At 36.3% G+C, this 10,539-nt stretch overlaps 3 protein-coding genes and 1 pseudogene across 3 annotated transcripts; 3 read left to right on the top strand and 1 right to left on the bottom strand.

Annotated features, from left to right (window-relative positions):
• Positions 1–649: 649 nt before the first annotated feature.
• LOC114718960 (protein FATTY ACID EXPORT 6) lies at positions 650–2,974 on the bottom strand. The gene is made up of 3 exons (XM_028904413.1): positions 2,707–2,974; positions 1,862–1,949; positions 650–1,098 (listed from the first exon to the last, which is right to left on the bottom strand). The coding sequence occupies exons 1-3, from the start codon at positions 2,903–2,905 to the stop codon at positions 1,026–1,028; spliced, it is 360 nt and encodes a 119-aa protein (XP_028760246.1). The 5' UTR covers positions 2,906–2,974; the 3' UTR covers positions 650–1,025.
• Positions 2,975–5,136: 2,162 nt separating this feature from the next.
• LOC114718959 (DTW domain-containing protein 2-like) lies at positions 5,137–5,792 on the top strand. The gene has a single exon (XM_028904412.1). The coding sequence runs from the start codon at positions 5,195–5,197 to the stop codon at positions 5,735–5,737; it is 543 nt and encodes a 180-aa protein (XP_028760245.1). The 5' UTR covers positions 5,137–5,194; the 3' UTR covers positions 5,738–5,792.
• Positions 5,793–5,811: 19 nt separating this feature from the next.
• On the top strand, positions 5,812–6,754 carry LOC114718961 (uncharacterized). Its single transcript, XM_028904414.1, has 3 exons — positions 5,812–6,150; positions 6,232–6,330; positions 6,448–6,754. The coding sequence occupies exons 1-3, from the start codon at positions 6,062–6,064 to the stop codon at positions 6,563–6,565; spliced, it is 306 nt and encodes a 101-aa protein (XP_028760247.1). The 5' UTR covers positions 5,812–6,061; the 3' UTR covers positions 6,566–6,754.
• Positions 6,755–6,802: 48 nt separating this feature from the next.
• Positions 6,803–9,063, top strand: LOC114719001 (CRS2-associated factor 2, mitochondrial-like; annotated as a pseudogene).
• Positions 9,064–10,539: the final 1,476 nt, after the last annotated feature.

The following is a 10,539-nucleotide window of genomic DNA, read 5'->3' on the forward strand; positions in this document are numbered from 1 at the left end:
GACAGAGAATATATAGAACTCACTTAAGTGGTGGGGTCTATTTGAATGTGTGGAACTCATTTGTGTGATGGGTTCTATATAGTTATGTCTATTTCATTTTGAAACTGAGAGTGGGATAAAAAGAATAGAGAGGATCCAAGGTCTAGTTTATATGCATGATTTTAGAAAAAATGCAAATTTAGTTGAACAATATATTTTATCAAATCATGCACGTCATTCGATTTATCGTTGTAGCTACATTAAACATGATGTAAATAGATGGGATGTGAAAACTTGTATCATATGAAACCCATATTTCATGTATTGACTCTTCATATTTCCGTTCGAGCATTCCAGCTTTGGTAGCCATTGAGCGAAGCCCAGAAATATTTCTCGCCATGATAGCTTGTGAACACATTTACTGATTTTAATTTTTTTTTTGACCTGCAAAAGTTAATCATCGTTCAATTAGTTCCTTTTTTGTTTTTTTTAATACAAATGATCACTGTTGGATTCTTGTACAATTCGCGTCAACTTGTTGAACATCGGAACTTATATTCATACGACGAAACTAAACCTCAACACTTGGGAAGACATACTTATGATCATCAGAGAATCAAAGTCAACCTGTGATTAGCACAGATGTTTACATCAGTGCTAAGAAATGAAATTGAAATCAAAATCAATCGTCTTATATTCCACGCAACCTCAATGATATATTAAGAGGAAAATGGAGACGAGAATCTCCTTAAAGGGTATCAGCTCTCGTGTAGAAAATCCTTAAAGAACATACCACAGACAAGCAGAACCATATCAGATCCATTATCATGGGACTCACGTCTAAAATTGCTTATGCGTATTTCATATAGGACCTGCCTATGGATCTAAACTCAAGTAATAATGGTCATGGTCTAGCCAAGTGAGTGAACAACTAATAAGTTACTTTATACGTGTAAGGACAAGTAAGCAAACAACAATCTCAAGTTCCACACCGATGCCAACAATAATGCAAATACTGTTATGTAGATCACAGAAAGAGGAGCTAGTTATTCGGCCTTGGCAGGGAGATGGTTGCCGCCAGTTGCCAGTTTGAACAGATAAAACCCAGTCATGAGAGCACTGCAATTAAAAAAAAAAAAAAAAAAAAAAAACAACAACAACAACAAATTGTATTAGCTTAGAAATGACGTTAAGTAGCAAAGAAGTCTATATGTCGTTTTCCTATCAGAAAACACACTATATCGATCACGAATATCTAAAGGCATTCACTTAAATCTTGTTCAACAACATAACACCATACAATTTCAACTATGAACCAGTGATGTGAATTGTCACTCGCCTCAACACCTAAGGCTGAGTTATTTGTGCTCCATGAATCATGACTACCTGTGAGCAAACTGTTCCTAGAAGCTTAGCATCAAATGGAGCATGAGCTTGTGCCCAAAGTTGTTTAATTTTACATACGAGAAACCAAAAGTCTGAGTGCAAGAATGCTAGCTTATAAATATCAACTAGAGAAACTGATTACATAATCAACAAGAAGTTCTGAAATGACGATAAGACTTCAACTCAGCAAGGTTTTACAGAGGCTTAGCATTGACTGAAGCTGTAGAAATCAACACTATAGCCCAACCTTTTTTTTTTCAAAAAAAACTACTCATTTCCATTCTCTCCTCTTTCTCCTTGTGCAAATCCACATATGAAAATAGAATTTCTCATAATGTTGCGACACTTTCACAAATTTACTCTGACAAGAAAGTAAAAATAACCTGATATTCTCAACTAACATGGTATTGATTGGTGCTGGGACGGGCATTGCCTTAATATATAGACGTGAAGATTAAAAATTAAGGTGGTGGATATTAAGCTATAATTAGCTTACCTTATCCCTGCAACAAGACCAGCAGGCATGAACTTTGAAGTTTGCAGGTAACGCTGTCCCATGACCCAAGTGAGTATAGCTGCGCAAACTGTTATTCATAACAAAAAAGCTAATTAGAAAGTGTATGAAGATGACAACCACAATTATAGAGACATCACTACAATGGATCGAAAGTTATGATAGATTCTTCCATCCCATTCCATTTTCACTTTCCTCTTTGCTTCCCACTTCCTCTACCAAGCATACCATAAATTGTGATCCGTCATGAATGTCTTCGATCACAAATGACATGATCTAAGAATCACAAACCCTGACACCTACGCGAGACACGACAAAGAACAGAAAAGGACAAAATATAATTTGAAGCGTAGCGTTGGATATAAGCGTCAGATATATATGACTTATGAGCGATTTTCAAATATAGTTTTTTCAACACCAGATGAAGCTGCGCTCTTATCGTTGCCAAAGATGCATCACAAAACATCTTTAAAAAAAAATCATTAAATCACAGTTAAAGTATCTCGAGATAGTGACAGAAAAAGACAAATAAACAAGAATTACATCGAACTCAATGCTATCTTTAACCAACGCTCTGTCTCTGTTATTCATTCAAGCACTTAACGAGTCCCTTTGCTAACTATCCATTTACCACCATATTAATTTAGATCCTCTTGGAGGCTAGAAGCTTTTAAACCTTCATGGCATTTAGTAGAAACACAAAACAGGGTAAAATTGACCCTAAGTACACGGAGAAGAGAACTTCATTCAGAGACAGAATTAAGAACCAGAACCAAGTCAATCACTGAACTGGAATCAAAATAAGCATTTCTTAAAAACAACCGTACCCGTCTCAAGAATCAAAGCAAAGTACGAGTTCTTTCTCTTTTCAAAGGCTTTGAGACTCAGATAACCAGCGATGATGAGCAACAAACCAGTACCTACGCCTCCACCCAGAGAAGCAATGCTTCCCTTTCTGAAATATCCGAAGAGTCCTCCACCCACCAAGAGCAACCCATACGGAATCGTGAAGCAGAAATCGTGCATTTTCTTCGGATGGGATTTTCCTGGCACAATCAGATTCTCCAAATCGGACAGAATGAGACTATGGAGTTTCGTTCCCAGATCAAATAATCAAAATCTGTAATTTCGTCAACTGTGGACCAAGTGGCGTGTGGAGTACCACGGGTCAAATTGCATTCCAATTTACCCCTGGACTATCGTCTAATCTCGATATTGTCCTCAGCCAACGCCTCGTCCGGTTCAATCCAATTGCTATTCTAATTATTTAGAAAAATTACTGAAAAGTTTGTTACAAAATTTTTATTCTTATCTAAGAATTTAAATAATATAATTCATATTGTATGGGACATTCATCATGTTAAAAAGACCTTTTAAATTCAAAATTTTATTACGTTATAGCATAGAAAAATCTTCATGGAGCTGAAAGTTAACTTAACACAAATGATAACATATTTATTGATTTATTAAAAAATAACATTTACCTGAAAAAGTCTTAATTACGTGCCACCTTGCTTGGGGAGTTTATCTTCGCCTCCAAGTATCCTTTTCCCTAACTTGGAAGCATTCCAAAGTATTCTAATCAAACAAATATGATGTTTGAAAAGTTCATATTTCACCCATTTATTTTGTCAAAGTCATTTTTTTGTACAGTTCATATGTTTGAAAAAATGTCAAATATTCAAATTTAAATTAAAAATTTCAATTCAAACTTGAAGCATGAAGAACATTGCAAAAAGAAAAAATTAAAAGAAGATTCTAAACGAATATCATATTCAAGTTTATGTAAGTTTTGATCCCTAAAATTTAGATCTATTTTTGATTTTGATCTTTTAAATTTTAATCATGTAGTTTTAGTCTTTCAAATTTAGTCCATCTTAAAATGTCATTTCTTAAAAATATAACGATGCTAAAATTTTCTGAAGTGTCATGAATAATGTTAAAATGATGATATATACTCATTAGATAATGTTTAGATGAATTTTGTGTAGATAACATACTACACAAAGGGAATGTGTTCTTAGAAAACACATAGTGAATAGCTCCTCAAATGAATAACGAGAAAAAGAAGCGACTAAACAATTACATTTTGAAGACATATTCTTTTTTCCCCCTTTTATTATCTACAAAAGATCCAATCAAGTGCGATATGATGAGTTTACATTATCATTTTAACATCATGGTATTTTAGCATATTTTAATACTACTACACTTCTAAAAACTAATATTTTAAAATAGATTAAATTTTAAAAACTAAAATCATGTATTTTAAATTTGAGAGATTAAAATTAAAATAAATCTAAATTTCAAGAATCAAAAATAGGATTAAACCAACGGTTTATTTAAAATGACATGGCCTTCTCCCATGACGGTAAGGATCTCTACAAAAGGGACCACCGTTGCGTTCTACAGATTCTGATTATGTGGCGCGACATGGACGTTCGATCTCCTTGACGGTAAGATTTTTTTTTTAGGCCAAAGGACGGCTAAGATTAAAAACATCCCAAACTGTGAGATTTCGGACCCGGCGCCGGGATGCTCAGGCAGGCGCTTCCGTACGCGCTGTTTTCTTCTTCCCAGGTAATGGCGTATCCGAACATCCTGATCCGATCTAATACCCGGTTCTCTCTTTCGCCCTCTTCAATGCTGCACACCCAAACGAAACCCCTCCTTCTTCTTCGAACCCTAATCATGTCGATATCGCCGAGCCAATCCAAGAGACCCTCTGGCCCATCATGTTCTAAACCCACCCGAACATGCCTGTGCTCTCGGATTCTGACCTCCGGCATCGACAATTCGGTAAGCGTAACCATTCTGCAACACTCGCTAGAGAGCAAGCACCCTCTTAACTCTACTAGGATTGCCAGACTAGGTCTCAGGAATCTCAATGTAGTGACTGTTTCAGATGTTAATTTCGAAGCTCGGTTCTTGATTCGGTTGATGAAAACTGATTCTGAATCGGGTTTGGTTGGAAATGGTTCGGATAGTTTGACTTTTCATCAAGCTTCGGAAATTAAAGGCACAGAGAATTCAGTGGATGAACATGCTAGTTCGTCCGATTCCAAGAAAGAAAGTGAACCTGGAAGGTTACCCTTACTAAATAGTGGTGGAAAATGCAATTTGCAAAATGATACTGGGGCTATGAAAAGCTCTCTACTACTTGTACTGTGAGTGTAAATTATGGTTTGATTCAAAGTCATGTGTCAATGATTGTGCAGAGAAGCATGATAATGCTGAGATAGATCAAAACATACTGGAGATTCTGCTATTACTGTAGTTATTGGGAAACATGGTGTTATTAATTATCTGTCTCATATGTGGAGGTCTCCAACTCAACCCAAAAAGCCAAGCTTTATCAACATACTCTCTTTTCCGGAAGCTTGTGAATCACTCAAAAAAGGGTTCATGGTGAAGAAGTTGCGGAGGAAGTTAGAGGGAAGCAGTAATCTGCAAGATGATGAAGAATGTGAATTTGAACTTGAAGTTCCTCCTGGATCAGTACTACTATTTCCTTCCGAAACAGCTGTGGATATCACTGACCTTGATGCTATTGATTTTGAGATAAAGAATTTGATTGTCTTAGATGGAACATGGGCTAAGGCAAAAAGAGTTTACAGTGAAAATCCCTGGCTGAACATTTTGCCCCATATAAAGCTGAAGGTGAACAAGATGAGCTTGTATAATGAAGTAAGGCGTGAGCCTAAAGATGGCTACTTGTCCACCATTGAGAGCATTGTCCATGTCTTGAAGGCATTGGGGGAGAATCATGAGGGCCTGGAAAATCTTTTGGATGCTTTTGAATCCATGGTTGGATATCAAAGGCGGTTTAAAGAGGAGAGGCTCACCAAACGATCCTAAGTTTGAAACCTACCTTTCTCAGAGGCACGCAGATATACGAGACAAGCAAAATATACTGTCCTGATTCACGTTCAAGTGGCATGCAGTATTCAATGACTGTTCTGTCAAGCACATCATCCACTTGGCGAATTCTGCTCCCTTTTTGAGATAATGGTGCTTCATTCATACCTTTCTTCTTCACTTGATCTGACAACTTGGTGTAAGCAACGCCAGTAATGGATTGAGAAACTTTATGGCAGTAAGATAATAACCATGAAATTCTGCATAATTTGGGTACCTAGTTTCTGTATCAACAACTTTAATATTATTCTCATACTGGCATGAATGTGGGACAGCACATTACGTGAAGATGGATATGACATTGCAAAATATATCATTTTTCAGTGTGATTTATATCTCATGGTGTCTAATATGTAAGATATATACAGCTCCTTGGGTTTCGTTTGAAGAACTTCTTTCCTACCTCAGTGCTCACTTGTTTGATTCATTTTTAGCGCTGATTTACAGGAGGGAACCAAGATTGGAAAACCCAATCTGGGCATCTCAGCCTTCCTCAATCCTTTATTCCTGTGCTTTTGCTGTTTGATTATTGGGTCTGGTTCTTGTTCAAACTTAATGACAACCATGGAATGGGTAGTGCCATAGTTGTCTTTCTTAAACCAATGATACTCATTGTTTGTTTTTGTTTGGTTCTTTCTGTTATGTTTCAGCTCCCCGTTTTCAGTTGGTTTTCCAGGTTCTTCATCTCCAGCGAATTACTTTCTTAGGCCGAGGCATTGCAAGTTGAAGTCTCACGGAGTTCCTGGCTGGCAAGAAAAAATAATGTGAAATTTGCTTAAAGACTGAGTGCAATTTTTTTTTTTTTTTGAGTTGTCTAAAATTTACCTATAATTATATATAAAAGACATGGAATTAATAATACATAAATTGCACACCTTCAAAAAGACTAGACTCTTAAATATTTTAATAAATTTTTTTTCAGCTAACAATAGAAGGTTTTTCAACAATTTTTTCTGAAAATTTTTGGAAGTATTTTTTTGGAGTAATTTTGACTTTTTTAAAAAAAAAATTTTTAAAGTCTGAGCCTCTCAGAGTCATGTACACTCAGCTGCTTTCAGCAGTGCGGTTAGTCTCCGATTAGTGAAGCTCAGAGTCCGGGTGCAGTGTCATCGAAGTTGAGTTCGCCGCCACGCACCGTCACCGGCGACCGAAGGAGCTCCTTCCGCCCCCTGATGCCAAATGCTGAGGCTCTTGTCATTCTCAAGCCATCGTTTAGTTCCGACATCTTCAAACCTTCGTCTCCGTCGTTTTCTGAGTCAATCCATTGACGAGGATGACATTTATGACCCGCCGTTTTCTCCTGTTCCGAAATCTGCAAGCCCAAAGACGTCCAAGAGCAAAACCTCGAAGGAAGCTCTGAGTACTACCGAAGAGCCTAAGTTCCCTTTGAAATCGGGCCTTCCATTCGATTTCAAATACTCTTACTCCGAGATTGACGACTCCGTTAAACCCATAAGTTTCCGAGAATCGCCCAAGTTCTCTCCATTTGGACCTGGCCGGCTCGACCGCAAATGGACAGGGACTTCTGCGCCGGTTCCGGAGGAATTGGACCGGCGGAGTTGGGAGGAGGAGCGGAATCGGGTTCTTGGAGATCCGCTTTCGGAGGAAGAGGTGGCTGAGCTCATCGAACTTTATCGTCACAGTGATTGTGCTAGGCAGATTAATCTAGGTATGTTTTGGCAAATTTTATGCATGAAGTTGAGTGCGCTTTTGTGATACGAGTATGCAAATGCTTGGGGCCTTGGGCAAAGATACCCTTAAATTAAACAGATTGATAGATAATCCCATTTTTTTATATATAGAAGTCAGAATTCAGTGGAATTGAATCCCGTTGGCTGCTTATTTGGGTGGCATATAGTACAGAGCTATTAATTAATTTTAATATTTCTTGTCAACTTTGCTTTTGGCATAAGAAATATGAACATTGGACTTCCACCCGGCAATATCATAATTTTGGATGTCAATTTGTAATTTGAATAGTTATGTACCTTCAAGACTCATATTTGTATGTATTACATAGCTTTTGACCAAATCAGTGTGGATGGATTGTCTAGCTATAGATAGATGAATTCTTAGGTTTTAGTGAATCCTGGCGGCAAGAAGCTGATGCTCTTTGTGTTAGGGAAGGGGGGAGTCACTCACAACATGTTGGATGACATCCATAACCATTGGAAAAGGGCTGAAGCTGTGAGAATTAAGTGTTTGGGTGTGCCAACTCTTGACATGGACAATGTTTGCTTCCACCTTGAGGTCAATACACACACCCCACACAATATCTGTTGATTTATCAGTGAAAGCATTGATCTTTTTTCTGGAGTTTCCGAAGACTTATACTAATGCATATATATTGCTGTATGTACAGGACAAGTCTGGTGGAAAATCATTTATCGTCACATAAACATTCTGCTTTTATACAGAGGACGAAAGACGAAATTATGATCCCCAGAATCGCCCAGTAATTCCTCTTATGTTATGGAAGCCCTACGCTCCAATTTATCCAAGGCTTGTGAAGAAAGTAATTGAGGGTTTGGCATATGAAGAAATGAAAGAAATGAGAAACAGGGGTTTAAACTCACCACCTTTGATGAAACTCAGTGAGTGAAGAATATGGTTATATAACATAAACTTACAAAATATAATGCTTTGATTTTTCTAGTACATTTCAAAGTAGCACTGGCCCCTATCATATTCTGAAATCTAAATGCTAAGTTGTTCATTTCTATTCTCAGCAAGAAATGGAGTTTATGTTTATGTGGTGGATAAAGTGAGGGAAGCATTCAAGACTGAGGAGGTTTTTGAGACTCGACTGTACTCATGTAGGTGCAAGTGACTGCAAAAAGATTGGAGTGAAGCTTAGAGTATGTCTTCTGAGTCATTAATTTTAAGTTTCGGCCCTTAGCATGAAATCATTATGTGCATAGGTATCCAACTTTATGCTTGTTATTGCAGGATCTTGTGCCATGTGTTCCTATCCTGTTCAAGGATGAGCAGATTATCCTTTGGAGAGGAAATGTAAATTAGATACTACTCAGAGTTCAGATCCAGAGTGGAGTATTGCAGTGTTCGCAAGATGGGTAGCTTCTGTCCACTGACTCCTTTTTACTCTGAGCAGGCTCTGGTAGGAGAACATCAACCTGATTGTAATGCACAGATATGCGACCATTTCTCTTGTATCATGAGTGTAGCTTATAATGAGTTTGCCAGTCAACTTTTTGGATTTTTGGAACTAAAAATTAAGGGAAAAGGATTCAGATGTAGCTTTTGGATATTCTTTATTCGGGTTCATTTATAGGATTGTAACATGAAGGAGTTTCTAAAGAATCAATAACATGATGTGGAGTTGTGAAAATGTTTTCTGATCTTTGTCATACTTATCAATGATGCTGAGAGAAAATAATTATAATGCTGATGATAAGTATTAAGCTTATTATGTTGTAGATGTCCATTTTGTAATACTCCCTCCTATATGAATTAAACTTTATATTAAGGATTGGAGATGGTACATATTTTAACAGCTGAATTAATACTCAACCCTTTTTGACAATGTATGAATGCGATGGATAATTGTTTATATGCAAGCACCACGTTACCTCTATCCCATGCCACAAGGGTTTACTTGCGCTAATTTGGTGTCATTCTTTGTTCCAAGCATTAGTGTAATACTCCCTCCGGTTCAAAATATAAGCTAAACTTCATTGGAAGGGCTTAGTTTCTTTTATAAGATAACATTTACTTTTATCTAAACATTTAATGAGTTTTTTTTTATTTTATTCATACATATTCTTTTTCCTTTTTGATTCATTTATTGTATTTTTTACTTATTCTCTTCATTAATAAGGGTATATTGGGGGGGGGAATATATGCCTTGCATATTTATTGTTTTAAACTTATTTTAATTAGTTTCTTGACAAATGTAAACGAATAAAGTTTAATTTATATTTTGAACTGGATGGAGTATTTAATTAGTAAAAATGCCAGAATTCAAATCAGTAATTAAATATTTGATTTTAAAAAAAGATGAAATTCAGAGCTTCTAGTGATCTTATATTGTTAAATATTCTTGTTTAGTACGGCTTGTGTCGTTATGTTAACATTTTATGTTATTGTATGTTTTGGCAATCCTTATGTGTGATCATGTAAATTTATACTTTGAAATCCAAAGTTGCTTTCAAATATTATGAGGCAGATGTTTGAGCCAAAAAAAAAAAATTATGAGGCAGATGTATGATTCTCGAAAGTTTTGGATTGGCCAATTATCCAAATAGCACCTGCGGAGCACTTACACAATTAGTAGAAGTTTCAAAATCACCTTTGTAATTTGGGGCATTGTTTTCTTTCGAGCCTTTGGGTTATGATCAATAGAAAAATTAAATTTTCACTGCGTTTAATAATAATTTACTTTTTAAATTTTCACATTTGTAACTTCTCTATAGATAAAACTTTATAGAACTTCTCTTGTAATTTTCATCCTTCTCTTTTCATAATTACGGGCGTAATTATTTATTGCGGCGTTTTGATGTTTAAACTTTAAACTCATGCTTTTCAGTACCATTATAGCCTTCGTACGTGCAAAAAATCAAGGCGCGCTTTCAAAAATTGTGCACAAGAAAAGTCAAACATGGAATGCTTAATATATTTATTTATATTTATTTTACTAATGAAGATGGATTAACCAATTACAAGTGGAGTATTGGACATTCTACAAGTGGAGGGAAGTTCAATACCAATATTAAAGGAGTACC

Source organism: Neltuma alba, unplaced genomic scaffold (genome assembly GCF_004799145.2).
Source record: "Neltuma alba isolate B1F8T4 unplaced genomic scaffold, ASM479914v2 tig00011881_pilon, whole genome shotgun sequence".
NCBI classification, from domain to species: Eukaryota; Viridiplantae; Streptophyta; class Magnoliopsida; order Fabales; family Fabaceae; genus Neltuma; species Neltuma alba.

Coding starts and splice junctions, on each gene's coding strand:
- LOC114718959 (XM_028904412.1), top strand. CDS start 5,195: ATGTGGAGGTCTCCAACTCAACCCAAAAAGCCAAGCTTTATCAACATA.
- LOC114718961 (XM_028904414.1), top strand. CDS start 6,062: ATGTGGGACAGCACATTACGTGAAGATGGATATGACATTGCAAAATAT. Junction 6,151..6,231: donor TATCTCATGGTGTCTAATAT/GTAAGATATATA, acceptor ATTCATTTTTAG/CGCTGATTTACAGGAGGGAA. Junction 6,331..6,447: donor TTTTGCTGTTTGATTATTGG/GTCTGGTTCTTG, acceptor GTTATGTTTCAG/CTCCCCGTTTTCAGTTGGTT.
- LOC114718960 (XM_028904413.1), bottom strand. CDS start 2,905: ATGCACGATTTCTGCTTCACGATTCCGTATGGGTTGCTCTTGGTGGGT. Junction 1,950..2,706: donor TGCTTTGATTCTTGAGACGG/GTACGGTTGTTT, acceptor TATGAATAACAG/TTTGCGCAGCTATACTCACT. Junction 1,099..1,861: donor GGTCTTGTTGCAGGGATAAG/GTAAGCTAATTA, acceptor TTTTAATTGCAG/TGCTCTCATGACTGGGTTTT.